Below are 16,266 nucleotides of genomic sequence, written 5' to 3' on the forward strand. Positions count from 1 at the left end.
GGGGCGCCGGAGCGGCGGGCGGGCGCTCGGAGCGGCGGCGGCGGCGGCGGCAGGATGAACAGCATCAAGAGCGTGCCGGCGCGGGTGCTGAGCCGCAGGCCGGGCCACAGCCTGGAGGCCGAGCGCGAGCAGTTCGACAAGACGCAGGCGAGCGCGGGCGGCGGGCGGGCCGGGGCCGGGGCCGGGGCCGGGGCCGGGGACGCCGAGCTCCGCGGCGGCCGCGCAGGTGAACCGGAAGCGGCGGGGCGCGCTCGCCTCGGGCCGGCGGAGCGGCGCCGGGGCCGCGGGGTCGGGGCGCGCCGGTTCTCGGGGCCACGGCCGGCCGCGCGCCGCGCCCTCTCCCACCTGGGGCAGCCGCGGCCCCGCGGGGCGAAGCCTTGCGTTTCCGCACGGGAAACCCCGCTTCCTCCCCCTCGGGCGCCTGCCGGCCCGGCCGGGTGGCAAGTTTCTCGGCGTCGCCCGTCCTGTTTACCGGGGCGGCGGGGCGCGCGCGGAAACTTGGCGGGCACGCCGGCCCCGCGCCCTTCCCGCCGCGGGGCGGGGGCCGCGTCCCCGGCTTTGCTGTCCCCTTGCTGGGACACGCGGAGGCGTCCTCGGGCCCGGGGGCTGGGCGGGGCGGGGCCCTGCCTGGTGCGTTGCCGGAGTCCGGGCGGTCTGGATCGGGATGCAGGGCCGAGGAATCTCGCCTGGCCAGGATGGGCGAGTGAAGGGAGCGGCCGCCCGGATGGGGCCTGACGGCGGCGACTTCTACGACGGCTTTCCACTTCGGGGTGTGTGTGGGGGGAGGACTCCAGGCATCGTATCCTCGCCGCCCCGGACCACTCCTGGCTGCGGCTGGAACTTGGGGACGCACGGGAATCTGCATGGGCTGGCCAGGACCAGGGGTGGCAGGTGGCTTTGTCACTCCTGCTTTTTAGGCCCCCAACCCCTTCTTGGGGATGGCGGGGGCTGGAAGAGGGCACAGAGACCCCCCCAGGCCGCGCTGCACATGGAGGTGTAGTATCTGGGCTTTGTTCTGCACCCTGTCCTAGGATCCCCTTAGGTGGGGTCCCAGGCAGCCACTGGGGATGTAAAAAGGAGGTATTGTGTGAGGTTAATATTTAATTAGATCGTTCCCAGAAATAACTCCTAGCCACCAACCACCGGCCCTGACAGAGGAGAGCCCGGGAGCTCGGTCTCCCCACGGCAGACAGCAGGGCACATTCAGGCCGGTGCCCCGTCCCCTGGGCAGGGCCGGAGGAGGGTTTGAGGACCAAGCAGAGTCCTCCCGTTCCTGTACCACCAGTCAGGCTGCCCTGCTCCCTGGGGCTCTGCTGTTGTGTGGCATCCAGGAAGCCAGTCTGGCCTTGGTCTTCCCTGTGACTTGGGTCTCTTTGGGGTGCAGCCCCCCACCCCTGGAGGTGACCATTCGAGTACAGCAGCACGGGCCCCAGTACACCTGCACCGGGCGTAAACCAGGCCGAGACTCCAGACACTTGGGCGCCCAAGTCGGTTGACTTTTCCATGAAGCTGCTTGAGGCAGGGATGGAGACAGGCAGAGATCTTGCGACGCCAATGCCCTGCCCAGCTACAGCTCGGAGCTGGGAGCCAGGAAATGCACCCAGGCCTCCCGCGTGGGTGGCAGAAACCCAAGCTCTCAAGCCAGCTTCTGGGCCCTCCCAGGGTGCTCATTAGCAGGGAGCTGGGTCGAAGTGAAGTGGCTGGGCCCTGAACAGGCGCCCTGATGCCAGCTGCCCACAGCCCTAGGCAGCGGTTAGCCCACTGTGCTAGGCGACTGCACCGCTATCCTGGCCAGCCCATGGGGGTAGGGCGGGGTGGGCAAGCTGCTAGCCCCTGGTTCTGTCTCCTCTGCAAAGCTAGGAGTCATTCTACCTGCCTTGCTGCGGTGTGAGACGCAAGGTGACCACGGGAGCTACGTGCCAAGTCCTGGAGCGTGTGGGTGCTGGGCGCAGTCCTGGCCTCTGGGGGGCCCAGCCTCATCTCAGGGGACTTTGGTGGACGAAGGAGGTGGGAGTGATGCAGGCCATGACCTTGAAGGTGGAGCCAAGGAACCTGGGCAGGCCAGGAAGGAGAGAGCTTAGGCCGAGGCCCCTGGCGTTTGGCACCGCGGGATCCCTGGTCTTTGTCTCCTGGCCTCTGTGAGTGTCACTTCTGGAATGGCTGCAGCTGCTGGTCCAAAGCCAGGAGCCAGAAGCAGCTTCTGGATCTCCCACACGTACTTGGTCTCCCTAGTACTTGGGCATCCTCCGTTGCCTTCCCAGGCACATTTGTAGGAAGCTGGATCAGAAGTGGAGGAGTCAGGACTCGAACCGGTGTCCATAGGGATGCCAGGCCCCCACCCTGGTTTGTGTAGTTTCAAGCCACTCAGTTGATGGCAGTTGAAAGTGGCATCCCTGTGCCCAGGGGGGCACAGCAAGCTCTGCCAGCTGCCTTCTTCCTCCCCTCCACCTCCAGAAGGCTTGTGAGGTCGGGGTCTGAGGCCAGGACTCCCCACGTGTGGCCAGGGCTCAGGTCCAGCTGCGGCCTCCTTGGTGGGCCTTGGTCTGCCTTGGGACATGGAGGCCTGACGTCACCGCGCAGGGCCCGCTGCCCACTGAGCTTCCGGATCAGCCCCAGCGCAACCCAGATCCCAAGGAGAGCCACGTGGATTGGCAACGCAGGACTTTTAAAGATTTATTTATTTGAAAGGCAGGGTTACGGAGAAAGGGAGCGACTGAGAGCTCTCCATGCTGGCTCGCTCCCCAGATGGCCACAGCAGTCACTGCTGGGCCGGGCTGAAGGCAGGAGCCTGGACTCCATCCGGGTCTCCTGTGAGGCTGCAGAGGCCCCAGCACTGGACCGGCTTCCGCTGCTTTCCCAGAGCATTCAGAGGGCGCTGCATTGGAAGTGGGGCAGCCAGGATGGAAACTGGGGCTCCTGTGAGATGGCAGGCTCCTGGGTAAGTGCTTAGCCCACTGCGCCACAGTGCCAACCCCAGCAGCTCAGGGGCTCTCGGCCTGGCTGCAGGGTACCCTGGCATTGTCTGTGGAATACTAGTGGGGCACAGGCTGGGCTCATGTCCTTAGTGGACAGTCCCTGTGGGGACAGTGGCAGTGGGTGTTTTCTTGCCATGGGTTTGACCCCAGAGCTGACAGCGGCGTGAACCCTGACTCCCCGGGACTTGGCAGCTGGGGCTGTCAGCCAGGAAGGGTGGAAGGGTTTGGAGCCTGGGCTGGTGGGTAGGAACCCTGGAGGCAGGTCTGGCACCTCTGTGTGCATCTTGGCCCCCCAGCGCTGGGGAGTTTGCCGAGGCCGGTGGCGTCTAGAATCCCGTTAGTAGATCAGGGCAGGCGCTCGGCCCACCTGGCACCTGCGTGTCACTGCAGACTGCCTGGGCTCACTCCCCCAGGTCCTGTCCAGACCTGCCAGCGTAGACCCTGGGGGCAGCTGGCAGTAAGGGCCCTTGTCACCATTCGGGGACCTGGATTGAGTTCCGGCTTTGCTGCCCAGTTGTGGTCATCTGAGGGTTTCACTTACTCGCCCTGCATCCCTCTGTCAAATGAATGCCAGTCGTCGGCACACTGGCTGCCAGCCCTGCCCTGGGTTCCTGGTCCGCCAGGTGTGCAGCTCCGGGAGCCCTGGTGCCCTGCACCTGCTGGGCCACTCCCCTCCCATCTCTGACCTGGCCAGGCGAGTGGGCCACAGCCCTTGCCTAGCCCCCCACCCTGCCGTAGGGGGTAGGGGCGCTGTCTGCCTCTGTGGCGGGGAGGTTCATTGGCCCCAGGGACTGGAAGAAGCTAGGCCAGTTCGTGGGCAGCCAAGGCCCTCCACCTGCCCTGCACTGCTAGGGGACTGTACCTGGAGGTGCCGGCTGAGTGGGTACACACAGGCCCCAGGGTTCTTCTGACAGGGGAGGAGGAGCTGGGCCCCAGCCACCCTGTGAGGCCACCCCCAAGGCCCGCCCGAGCCAGCGAGCGGATGACAGGTCACGGTCACCCGCTCAGGAAGCCAGCTTCGTGGCTTCAGCAGGTGGTTGCCAGAGGCCCTGCCCCGCCTGCCCCCGCCTGGGTGGCTGCTTCCTGGCAGAGCTGTCTCAGAGGTGACAGTCCAGGCTAGGGACGGCTTCCCACCCACCTTTCCACCTTGCGCCTGGGGATGCCCGCAGGCGGCCCCTTGGGGTGTGGTGAGAATCCTGCAGGTGTCAGCGTCCTGTGGCTCTTGTAGCTCGTGGCCTGGGGGACTCTGCCTGAACTTGGAGGCTGAGGAGGACAGGCTGTTGGCTGGAGAGGTGAGACACCGGCCTTCCAGATGCCTCCAGGCCAGGGCCGGTGTGGGGGAAGGGACGGGACTTGAGGCCAGCCAGCCTGGGACTTCCCCTCTTGAGCTGTTTGTGAATGAAAGCCGCTGCCCACGCTGGAGGCTGCACCTGCTGGCTCAGAGAAGCCCCGCCCCCTGCCAGCTAGCTGGGCTGCCCTGCCCCCATGCAGAGCAACTGGGGGTGCCTTCTCCCGACCTGCAGCCAGTTGTGGGGACCGGAAATGGGCATGGATGAGCAGATGGGCGTGTTTGGCTCCCGGGAGAAGGTGGCACAGCCACTCCGGCAGGCTGCTCACCAGCTGCTCCCCCAGACGGCCCCTCCCTTGTGCGGCCTGCACACAGACGGGCAGTACTCCCCCAGGAATGCCTGGGCTGTGGTCAGAGGCGAATTCAGACAGGGCTGCTGTTTTTCCCCAGCTTCGCCTGTGGGTTCTCCTGCCAGGACTGACTCAGCCCCCAGGTTGTGCCACAGACAGGTTTTTGGTGATGTCACCAGGATGAAACCGTCCTGGCAGGCGATGGGGGCGTGACCTGGGCCGAGCCCTCCTGCCAGCCACCAGCATGACTCCCTCAAAGCCTGGGGCTGAGGAGCTGTGGTTGCTCCTTCCCTTGGGTGCCAGCCGCCTCCTTTGGAGCAGCCATGGGAGGCGTCAGTGAGGGTCACCCTGCCTGTGGGCTCCTCCACGTGTGGCCCAAGCTACAGAAATCCCGTGTCTGCCTCGGTAAATGGCCTCTGAAGGGCCCTGGCGCCTCAATGAGGCTACTCCGGGCCTGCTAGCGTGGGGCTGCTCGCCTCGGCCCAGGTCCCTGGCTGGGGTTGGAAGCTGGACAGGATGGCTGTGTTGGCCCCTGCGCTGGGGCTTCAGCGATTGGCTGAGGCGGATGGGGACAGCAGGACCAGGGCGTGGTCTCCTGCCTGCGGGGCAGTGGGCTCACCCTGACCTGCTGGCTCTGTGTCCCCTACCCCTCTGCCTGGTCAAGGCCAGGCCTTTCCTGGGACTTGGGGCTGTCCCAGCAGTGAGGGGTGATACCAGGGACCCTGGAAATCACTCCCCGGTCCCTCAGCTGTCTTGTGACGGCCCCAAGCACCCCACTGCTGCTCCTGCAAATCCCTGGCCCAGAAGGGTCCTCTCTGGCCCGCAGTGGGCAGAGCTGCCTCTGCCAGCGCCTTGTCCCCAGCAGTCAGACTGCAGGCCAGTGCCACCTACCCCAGGTCTTCTGCCCCTATCCCCCCTCAAGGTCCTAGGGTCCTGGTTTGGTGGCCCCAGGCCTGGGCCTGGACCTCCCTTTAGCTCAGCCCCTGGGAGCCAGCCCTGACAGACTGTGCCCCCTCCTTCCCCAGCCCAGGCAGCAAGGACACCCAGCGTGCCCAGCTTGGGCTGGTCCCGAGGACAGCCCACCAGTGTGGCGGCCTGGGCTCCCACAGGCTCCTCCTTGTGTGGCCCCGTGCCTGCCGGCACATCTGCCCACCCGCACACAACAGGGCAGTGTTCCCGCCGAGGGCCCGGCAGCCACAACGTTGTCTGGGGCCAGTGGGGCAGTGCCCTGTGGGCCATACTCCTGATCCGACCTGTGCCAGGCCGTGCTGTGGGGAGAGCGGGGGTGAGTGACCCGCAGGCGTGATGGGGTGATAGGGCTCGGTCGCAGGTGGCCCCTTAGGGGCTGGGGTTGGGTGGGCCCCAGCTCAATCCTCCCAGCTGCTTCTGTGCCTGGTCGTTTTTGGCTGCTTGGGTGGGCCACCCAACCCCTCCTTGCCTTGGTTTCCCCACTGGGACCTAACCGGGGGCACTCGCTAAATGCAGCTGTTCATCACTGCGGTCGCACCACCGGGGACACAGCATCCCCCCCAGGCACCCGTCTGGAGGGAAGGACTAAGCCTGGGGTGCAGGCCGGGCCGAGGAGCAGGTGGTGGGAGCTGCTGTCCAGCCCGGGGGCCCGGGCGAGCCGGCCAAGGCTGCCGCAGGTGCCCGCATCCCAATGAGCTGCCACAATGGGCCCAGTGTGTGAAAGAGGGCCAGCCCTGCCCCCAGTCCGGTGCTGTGCGGGCCTGACCCGGGTGAGCCGGGGACGCCCCACGGTGAGGGGGCAGCCTCGCTGGCAGGGGCTGCAGGGCTGGAGGGAGGGGTAGTCTCCCCCATAGGTGAGGTGACAGCAGGCTGTGACTGGTGTGTGAGCAGGCTCCCCCGTCCTCCGTGAGTTAGGAAGCCACAGGTGGCCATGGGGTCCAGCCGCAGCTGCTGTGCTGGGCCCCCGTCTGACCCAGGTGGGCCGGCCTGCCCCACAGGTCCTGACCTTTGGCCTCTCCGCCTCCCCAGGCCATCAGCATCAGCAAAGCCATCAACAACCAGGAGGTGCCGGTGAAGGAGAAGCACGCACGCCGTATCCTTCACCTGCCTGCTCTGGGGGTGCCCCTGCCCGCCCCCTCCGCCACTGCGTACATCCCGTGTGCCTTTGGCCTTGACCCTGGCAGGTATCATTCTGGGCACACACCACGAGAAGGGCGCCTTCACCTTCTGGTCTTATGCCATCGGCCTCCCGCTGCCCAGCAGCCCCATCCTGAGCTGGAAATTCTGCCATGTCCTGCACAAGGTTCTGCGGGATGGCCATCCCAATGTGAGTGGGTGCCGCCCGTGCCCCCGCCCCGCCTGCAGCGTGGGGGAGGGACTCTCGGGACACTTCCGTCTGCCCTCCCCCACAGGTGCTGCATGACTGCCAGCGGTACCGCAGCAACATCCGCGAGATTGGGGACCTGTGGGTACGTGCTGGCCGGGCCTTGCTTAGAAGGCTTGGGGCCCTGCAAGCTGGGCAGAGGTGACCGAGGCCCGGGTGACATTGAGGGGTGCCCCTCCTGTCACCGGGGATACCGGGAGACATGCTGGAGCCCAGGGAGACGCACAGCCCCTGCCTTTGACCCATGTTCCTGTTTGTAAAAACCGTGGAGTGCTGGGGGCACGGTGAGGCGCCGGGGCCACTCCCACCTGCCACCAGCATCCTGGATGGGCCCCTTGGCCTGGCCTCCTGCCCTTGGCTCACCAGGGTCTTGTAGGACTGAGTGACAGGCGTGATAAGACAGCTGGAGGCAGGCAACGCCTGTTCAGTGAGCCCGACACCCATGGGGGACACACGCGGCCACCTCCGCTGGGCTGTCCAGTGACCGAGCCCTTCCACAGGGGCACCTGCATGACCGCTATGGACAGCTGGTGAGCGTCTACACCAGGCTGCTGCTGACCAAGATCTCCTTCCACCTCAAGGTAGCCTGGGGGGCGGAGCTCCTGGGCTGGCCCCTCCATGCAGCCGAGCACCGGGTTGGTCCCGAGGCCCCGGCTCTGGTGGACCGGGCTGGCTCCCTGCCTGGCCTCCACCAGCCTGGGTGAGCCTCAGTGGCTGCACGGGGCACGTCCACCCCCGTGCTGGAGCTGGACTGGGTGTGGGGGCTGCTGCTGAGGGGACTCTCTCACAGCACCCCCAGTTCCCCGCGGGTCTGGAGGTGACAGACGAGGTGCTGGAGAAGGCCGCCGGGTCTGACGTCAACAACATGTGAGTCTCACCGCAGTGACGTCCTCCTGGGCCGACGGCAGCTGGGAGCCCCGGGGACCACACGGTCCGGGGGTCTCTGGCTTTCCCGGGGCACCAGCAGGTGGTGCTGGCAGGGAAGTGCCCGGGGTGGCGGTGGCTCGGGGGCCCTGCCTCAGCTCCGCGCTCCGTTGCAGCTTCCAGCTCACCGTGGAGATGTTCGACTACATGGACTGCGAGCTGAAGCTCTCGGAGTCTGGTGAGCCGGCAGCCGTGCTGGGGGAGGGAGACGCTGTGGCGAGAAGCTGTACTTGCCACTCCTGGACGTGGAGGAAAGGCCCAGGGCCCGGCAGGGCACCTTTGCCGCCCGGGACACCAGGCCCAGGTGCTGGGGTGTGGGTGGTCTCGGCTGTTTATTCTGCCTGGCTTCCCAGGAGGTAGGCTGGGGGCAGTGCCTACTTCCTGTCTGGTGGACCCCAGCCCAGGAACAGCAAGCCTGGGGTGGGAGGATTTGCGGTAACAGGGAACTCGCCGGCCCCTCAGTGCCCTGTGGCTGGCAGAGCCCAGGGGGTTGTTGGCGCAGCCAGGACTCCACACAGGGCAGGTGTCCACAGCGCATGTGCCATGCCCATGTCCTCTGCGGCCCAGCAGGGTGAGGGAAGGGCATGTCCCCACCACCACCCTCCCAGCGGTGCCGGAAAGCATCTAGATGCAGAGGCTCCCAGGCCTCTAGCGTGAGCTCTGTGGCCCCAGCAGATGGAAACATCTGGAAGGGCTCTTGATGGTTCTGGGTTTTCTGCCTTGTGGGGACTCAGGGGCAGCTGTTGGATACAGTGTCCTGGAAAGAACCAGAAAAGCCTGAGGGGTCTCTGACCCGGTGGGTCATGCCTGCCCTGCCCAGTTTTCCGGCAGCTCAACACCGCCATCGCCGTGTCCCAGATGTCCTCGGGCCAGTGCCGCCTGGCCCCCCTGATCCAGGTCATCCAGGACTGCAGCCACCTGTACCACTACACGGTGAAGCTCATGTTCAAGCTCCACTCCTGTGAGTGCCTGCTCACAGGGTCGGCCACAGTGGGACTCGGGGTGCCCGCTGCTGGCTCCCACGCCGAGCCGGGCCCTGCAGTTTGGGTCTGCTGGGAGCAGCTGGCCCATGAAACCAGCTGTAGGTTTCCGTCACTAGAGCCCAGGGTCTCCTGACCCCTTCCTGAAAGGGGCTGGGGCTGGCCATGGGGGTCTCCCCCATCTGCTTTTGGTTTGGGGAGGAGTAGGGGTCCCCTGAACACTGTGTTCCCCAGGTCTGCCTGCGGACACGTTGCAAGGCCACAGGGACCGCTTCCATGAGCAGTTCCACAGGTAGCAGCCCGGGAGGGCCGAGCCCGTCAGGCCAAGCCGGGAGGGGTGCACACGGCCCCTTCCTGACCCTGTGGTTCCCCGCAGCCTCCGGAACTTCTTCCGCCGAGCTTCCGACATGCTCTACTTCAAGCGGCTCATCCAGATCCCCCGGCTGCCTGAGGTGCGTGGGGTGCTGGGGGCCCTGCTGTCCACCAGGCCACAGTCCTGGGCTCAGAGGCCATGGTCGGGGAGGCCTTCATGCGGGAGTGGTGGCTGAGCAGCTGTCCCCGCAGGGACCCCCCAACTTTCTGCGGGCCTCGGCCCTGGCGGAGCACATCAAGCCCGTGGTGGTGATCCCGGAGGAGGCCCCGGAGGAGGAGGAACCAGAGAACCTGATTGAGATCAGCACGGGCCCCCCCGCAGAGGAGCCAGCAGTGAGTGTCCCCCCCAGCCCACTGCGTGGCCAGCCGCGGAGGGGCGCAGGGCAGAGAGCGAGGGTTCCTGCTTTGCCCCGCAGGTGGTGGCTGACCTTTTGGATCAGACGTTCGGGCCCCCCAACGGCTCGGTGAGGGATGAAAGGTGAGGGGCCCAGGTGGCTGCGCAGGGCGGGGCCTGACCACGAGAGGTCCCCCAGTCCCCGTGGGCCTGACAGCCTGCGTCCACAGGGACCTGCAGATCGAGACCCTGAAGCGCGAGGTGGAGGCGCTGCGGGCAGAGCTGGAGAAGATGAAGCTGGAGGTGAGTGGGCAGTCCGAGGACGGACCTGTGGGAGCCTGCAGGCCGGCCCGCGGCCCACAGCGCCCTCTGCCGCCCGCAGGCCCAGCGCTACGTGGCGCAGCTCAAGGGCCAGGTGAACGCGCTCGAGGCCGAGCTGGAGGAGCAGCGCAAGCAGAAGCAGAAGGCCCTGGTGGACAACGAGCAGCTCCGCCACGAGCTGGCCCAGCTGCAGGCCGCCCAGCGCGAGGGCGAGCAGGACCGGGGCCTGCGCGAGGAGGCTGAGCGTGAGTGCCGTGTCCACGGGCCTGGGGTCGCAGAGGGCACGGGCAGGGACAGGAGTCAACCCCACTGCCATCGCAGGACGGGCCAGCGCCACGGAGCTGCGCTACAGCAGGCTGAAGGAGAAGCACAGTGAGCTCATCAACACCCACGCCGAGCTGCTGCGGAAGGTGGGTGCCCGGCAGGGAGTGGGGCGCAGGGCCCAGGCTGGCGGGCAGAGCCTGAGCCCGTCCCTGCCCACGTAGAATGCGGACACGGCCAAGCAGCTGACGGTGACGCAGCAGAGCCAGGAGGAGGTGGCGCGTGTGAAGGAGCAGCTGGCCTTCCAGATGGAGCAGGTTAAGCGCGAGTCGGAGATGAAGGTGCGCCCGTGGTTTGCTGGCCCATGCCCTTCTGTGCCCCCCAGTCCCACTGCCCTAGTGACACGCTGCCCTGTCCCAGCTGGAGGAGCAGAGTGACCAGGTGGAGCAGCTCAAGCGGGAGCTGGAGGCCAAGGCCGGGGAGCTGCAGCATGCCCAGGAGGCCCTGAACCGCACACAGCAGGTGCCACGGGGGGCCTCCTGAGGTGGCACTGGGGTACAGGGTCTGCGGGGCTCTCGGTTGGGGGGCACCCACAGCTGCCTGGGAGCCTGCTCAGGACCCCGTGTTTGCAGAGTGGGGCTGAGCTGAGCTCAAGGCTGGACACGCTGAGCGCAGAGAAGGACGCCCTGAGCAGGGCCGTGCGGCAGCGGGAGGCCGAGCTGCTGGCAGCCCAGAACCTGGCACGGGAGAAGGAGGCGGTGCTGAGCCAGGCCCAGCAGGAGCTACAGGGGCGGCTGGAGGAGAAGGTAGGAGCCCCTGGCAGCCCGCAGTGCCTGCCCGAGCCCCGGCCCTGCTTCTCATGCTCTCAGCTGCAAGGGCACAGTGTGCCTGCCATTTCCCTGTTGGCTGACAGGCGAGGTTTGTCACATCCACCAGCCACTTGGGTGTCTGGGACAATGGAGCCTTCACGTTTACACTTCATTCTGGTCTCTGTCAGTGCAGGGCCCACTGGCTGCTTCCCCAGGTTGTCAGCAGGGAGCTGGATTGAAGGGGAGCAGCCAGGACTTGAACCACTGTCTCTGAGGGAAGCCAGCAGCGGTTTTACTCACTGAGGCCACAGCGAGTTTGCAGCATCCTGGAGGGGAGGGTCTTTCCCTGAGGTGAGCTGGAGCAGAGCCGGCCTTCAGGGGTCTCTAAGCTTCCCCTCCTCTCCAGGAGGCCCAGGAGCAGGGGCTGCGGCAAAGGCTGCTGGACGAGCAGTTTGTGATGTTGTGTGGTGCTGCTGGCGAGGCTGAGCTCATCCTCCACGATGCAGTGGGCAAGCTGGACGACCCCCTACACCTGCGCTGCACCAGCTCCCCGGGTACGTGCCTGCTGGCAGCCACTGTGCCCAGCCTGGCTGTGGGCGGGGTGGGACTGGGGCCTCAGCCCCCGGGATACATGCCCTGCTGTGGGCGGTGTGGGCCCGAGGCCTCAGCTCCTCTTGGCTTGCAGACTACCTGGTGAGCAGGGCCCAGGCAGCCGTGGACACAGTGAGCGCCCTGGAGCAGGGCCATGCCCAGTACCTAGCCTCCCCAGCAGGTGAGTGCGAGACTCCCCTCTCTGCCAAGGAGCTGGCTGCGCCCCCCCTCACCCTGCCTGTCACCCCGCAGATGCCTCAGCCCTGGTGGCGGCCCTGGCCCGCTTCTCTCACCTGGCTGCAGACACCATCATAAACGGGGCTGCCACCTCCCATCTGGCCCCCACCGACCCTGCTGACCGTAAGTGGATCCCAGGCCCCGGGAGAGGGGAGTGGGTGTCCGGGGGTTCTGCCCCGTTCATGGGCCTCTCCCTGTCCCCCAGGTCTATTGGACAGCTGCAGGGAGTGCGGGGCGCGGGCGCTGGAGCTCACACAACAGCTGCAGGACCGGCAGGGGGTGGCCAGGGCACAGCCAGGCCTGGTGCGCGGTCCCCTGCAGGGCATCCTTCAGCTGGGCCAGGTGAGTGTCCAGTGCTGGGTGTGGGGCAGACCCCCGGGGCCCGCCTCCACCACGTGGGGCTGGTGCGTCTGAACGCACCTGTTTCCCATCCTCCCAGGAGCTGAAGCCCAAGAGCCTGGACGTGCAGCAGGAGGAGCTGGGCGCCGTGGTGGACAAGGAGATGGCGGCCACATCTGCAGCCATTGAAGACGCCGTGCGGAGGATCGAGGTGAGCCAGGAAGCCTCCACCCCGTCCTGGCTGGGCAGCGAGTTCAGTCCTCACTCAGCCCTGGCTCTCTGCAGGACATGATGAACCAGGCCCGCCATGCGAGCTCAGGGGTAAAGCTGGAGGTGAACGAGAGGTGAGCTCCCAGGCCCCAGCCCAAGGTGGGTCCCCCATGGAGCCCCCAGGTCAGGGGTCAGCCAGGCCCCGCGAGGTGTCAGGGCCTGTGGCGGAGCCCATCGTGTCCCCTTCTTGTCTCGCCTCCTAGGATCCTTAACTCCTGCACAGACCTCATGAAGGTGAGTGGGTGGCCAGGACCCCGGGGTGGCCGAGCTTGGCCTGGGAGGCCCCTGGTCACACTGTCTTGGTCTTGGCAGGCCATCCGGCTCCTGGTGACCACCTCTACCTGCCTGCAGAAGGAAATAGTAGAGAGTGGCAGGGTGAGTCGGTGGGGGGCCTCGGGTCAGGTCATACTTCACCCCACACACCCCTATAGACACACTCCAACCGCTCAGCAAATACCCCTGTTCTACACACACAGACACTCTCTCTCTCTCTCTCTCTCTCTCTCTCTCTCTCGCTCACTCTCTCTCTCTGGCTCGCTCTCTCTCTCTCTCGCTCTTGCTCTCTCTCTCTCTCTCTCTCTCTCTCGCTCACTCCCCGCATCCCTGCTTGGCAGGAGGGTTGTGGCTTGGGGCAGGATCATGTTCTTCCATTGCCCTGTCCTCCTCTTGCCACTAGGGGGCAGCCACGCAACAAGAATTTTATGCCAAGAACTCGCGCTGGACTGAAGGTCTCATCTCCGCCTCCAAGGCCGTGGGCTGGGGAGCCACGCAGCTGGTGTATGTCAGGGGTGGGGGACAGGGGGTGGAGGGCGGGGGGTGTCCCTGGCCATCCACAGGGTCAGAGACCCAGGCCCCCGTGGGCCCCTCCCTGCAGGGAGTCTGCGGACAAGGTGGTCCTGCACACGGGCAAGTACGAGGAGCTCATAGTCTGCTCGCATGAGATCGCGGCCAGCACGGCCCAGCTGGTGGCAGCCTCTAAGGTGAGGCAGCTGGCACACCCCAGGCCCTGACCTGGCTCACACTGATTGGCAGGCCCACACTGACTGGCCCGCCACCACCCCACCCAGGTGAAGGCCAGCAAACACAGCCCCCACCTGAGCCGCCTGCAGGAGTGCTCACGCACTGTCAACGAGATGGCCGCCAACGTGGTGGCCTCCACCAAGTCGGGCCAGGAGCAGATTGAGGAGCGAGGCGAGTGCTGGGGGTGTGGCGGCCTTATCCCTGGGGGAGGCGGGACGGGCACCCACACGCTCACCTGCCCTCTGGTCACAGACACCATGGACTTCTCTGGCCTGTCGCTCATCAAGCTCAAGAAGCAGGAGATGGAGACGCAGGTGAGCCAGCACCTCGTGGCTGACCCAGGGCCAGGGGGCAGGGGCCCTGGGCTGCGCTGAGGGGCTGCGTGCCATGGCTGCAGGTGCGGGTCCTGGAGCTGGAGAAGACGCTGGAGGCGGAACGCGTGCGGCTCGGGGAACTGCGGAAGCAGCACTACGTGCTGGCCGGCGGCGTGGGGTCACCAGGCGAGGAGGAGCCCAGCCCACCCATTGCTGCCCCCCGGGTTGGGACCAAGAAGCCGCCGCTGGCCCAGAAGCCCAGTGTGGCCCTGAGACAGGACCAACAGGTGCAGGGTGCTGGGATGTGGAGGCTTCCAGAGGGGGCAGCTGGCCCCCGGCTGGGCCACACACCCTGAGCCCTTGCCTTCAGTTCCCACAGCTCAACAAGGATGGTGTCTACCCAGCTCAGCTCCTGAACTCCTAAGGCCCTCTGGGGTCCAGGCCTCGCGGGGCTGCTCTGGGGCCACGTCCCACCCTGGGGTGTCCCCCAGGCTGCCAGCCCCCTGCCTGTTGGTCCTGAGCTGCAAGGCTATTACAACTCTTTATCATGGTGAACATACTGGGAGACCTGCCACGTAGGGGCCACCTCTGCCTGAGACTGCAGTCCCAGCATGCCGATTCCATGGTGCCCAATGGTTCAAGCCACAGGCAGAACAAGGCACATGCCACCCACTTCTCCTTGAGCCAGGTGCAGGAAGTGGCTGCTGTTGCTTCTGCAGGGCCGGGCAGCCTGGCAGGGGCCACCTCTGCTCCAGGAAGTACCAGTTCCAACTGGAACCTGCCACCACCACCCATTTCCTGTTTTCCATTCTGGACCTGGCTGTGCCCCATCACCCATTGCCTACCCTGAGGGCCTGTTGCCTGCCCTTCTGAAGGTCAGGGCTTGGCCCCAGATCCACCTGTGTGCTAAGAGCAAGCCAGAAGCCAGGACTTGCTGTGGGGGCTAAGGTGGGGTATGGCTTTGGCTGGGCAGGCACAGCCAGGAGCTGGACTGGACCCCTAGCCTCCCAGCCGTCTGCCTGCTACTGACTGTTGGCAGGGTGAGTGCTGGGCAGCACGCCATGTCCAACTGACAATAAAGTGCGCTGTGACTGTTGCCTAGGCCCAAGTGGCTGTGCAGGCTCCTCCTTCTCTAGGCATGCGTTCTGCCACACTGGGCCTGGCCCGGGCCTGCAGGAAGCCATGCAGGTACTGCTCTGCCATGGGGCTGTCATCTCAAAGAAGGTCCCTTTCAGATAGACACGGTAAGAGATCTGTCAGTTCTCTCCCCAGTGGCTGGACCTGAGCCCGTGTGACGCCAGGAGCTTCTGGGTCTCCTGTGGGTGTAGGACAGCCTCTGTTTTCCCAGGCCATAAACAGAGTTGGATCAGAAGTGGAGCAGCTGGGACACAAGCCAATGCCCATAAGGGGATGCCAGTGCTAGCTCCTATGGTTTGCAGCCTGCACGCCCCACAGGCTCTCCAAATGCTACCACTGCCAGCTGAGCAGCTGCTGACAGTGTCCCCACCAGCAGGTGGTCCTGGGGCTGACCATGTGACCAGGCAGCTATACACCAAGGGCTCCTGACCACAGACCAGACTCCCAGCTCCCCCACCTGGGTTCCCTGGGGCGCTAGGGTCACCATGCCTGCTCCTTGTCTGAAGGCCACGTGACTCCTGCCTAAGCCAGTGACCGTCTCCCAGACACAAGCTGGCAGCAACTGCAGGAGGTGACTGCTTGGGTCAGGCTTCCTCAGGTCAAGCAAGTCCTTGTGACAAGCCTTAACCAGGAAGCCCCATCTCAGTAGTACTAAGCATCCCAGGGGGCACCAGTTCGTGTCCTGGCTGCTCCACTACCCTTTCAGCTCCCTGCCACTGTGCTAGGAAAGTGGCTCAGGATGGCCCAAGTGCTTGGGCTCTGCACCCACATTGGACCCCTGCAGCAGCTCCCAGCAGTGGCCTGGCCATTCTAATCGTGGGGGGCATGAACCAGTGGATGGAAGACCTGTGTCCCTGTAGCTCTGCCTTCCAGGTGAATTCTTTAGACTTGGGCAGCAGTGAGAGGCACAGTCTCTGGCTGTGCCTGCCACTCTGCCTGGTACTGCATGTGAGCCCCAAGGCCCACAGAGGAGCGGCCGGCACCGCGCAAGGCCCAATTCAGGGACACAGACTCCTAGCAGGCGCTGGGAACGGGAACTGGCATGAACTCCCTGCCAGCAAAGGGAGACTGCTCCCCCAGAAGCCCCAGCGCACACAGGCAGGGTTCTGAACAGCCTCCTGGGGCAAGGCCCTCAGCCTGGCGGCCCTGGGCACCAGCACTGGCAGGGAGCGTGCAGGCTTACCTTCACTAGAGGGCCTCACTGGGACACAGAGAACCAGACGCAGCAGGGGTGGCAGAGGACGTAAGCGCAGCTCGGCGGGCACAGATAGCACAGCAATGGGCATGATGGGCACACAAGTGTATGGCACAGCTCAGCGGATACAACAGGCACAGAGCATACAGCATGGTGGGCACAGGAGGACACGGCACAGCTTAGCAGACAGCTCGGC

The 16,266-nt window shown here is 65.8% G+C and overlaps 1 protein-coding gene across 3 annotated transcripts; it reads left to right on the forward strand.

The window, feature by feature from the left end:
- HIP1R (huntingtin interacting protein 1 related) lies at positions 1-14,834 on the forward strand. Of its 3 annotated transcripts, XM_040987082.1 has the most exons (32): positions 53-147; positions 6,612-6,675; positions 6,767-6,909; positions 6,995-7,051; positions 7,467-7,547; positions 7,757-7,833; positions 8,007-8,068; positions 8,711-8,851; positions 9,105-9,162; positions 9,247-9,322; positions 9,435-9,575; positions 9,659-9,720; positions 9,807-9,879; positions 9,959-10,142; positions 10,219-10,307; positions 10,383-10,499; positions 10,579-10,680; positions 10,791-10,964; positions 11,374-11,521; positions 11,653-11,739; positions 11,811-11,918; positions 12,001-12,137; positions 12,235-12,345; positions 12,420-12,478; positions 12,608-12,638; positions 12,717-12,779; positions 13,081-13,181; positions 13,279-13,384; positions 13,472-13,595; positions 13,677-13,738; positions 13,822-14,025; positions 14,118-14,834. In XM_040987082.1, the coding sequence occupies exons 1-32, from the start codon at positions 55-57 to the stop codon at positions 14,160-14,162; spliced, it is 3,180 nt and encodes a 1,059-aa protein (XP_040843016.1). In that variant the 5' UTR covers positions 53-54; the 3' UTR covers positions 14,163-14,834. The 3 variants fall into 3 exon arrangements, with proteins under 3 accessions (XP_040843014.1, XP_040843016.1, XP_040843015.1); XM_040987081.1 differs by having other exon boundaries at positions 13,822-14,834; XM_040987080.1 differs by having other exon boundaries at positions 1-147; positions 12,608-12,779; positions 13,822-14,834.
- Positions 14,835-16,266: the final 1,432 nt, after the last annotated feature.

The sequence above is a fragment of the Ochotona curzoniae genome, unplaced genomic scaffold, assembly GCF_017591425.1.
Source record: "Ochotona curzoniae isolate NIBS_2020 unplaced genomic scaffold, NIBS_Ocur_1.0 contig_46, whole genome shotgun sequence".
Lineage (NCBI taxonomy): Eukaryota > Metazoa > Chordata > Mammalia > Lagomorpha > Ochotonidae > Ochotona > Ochotona curzoniae.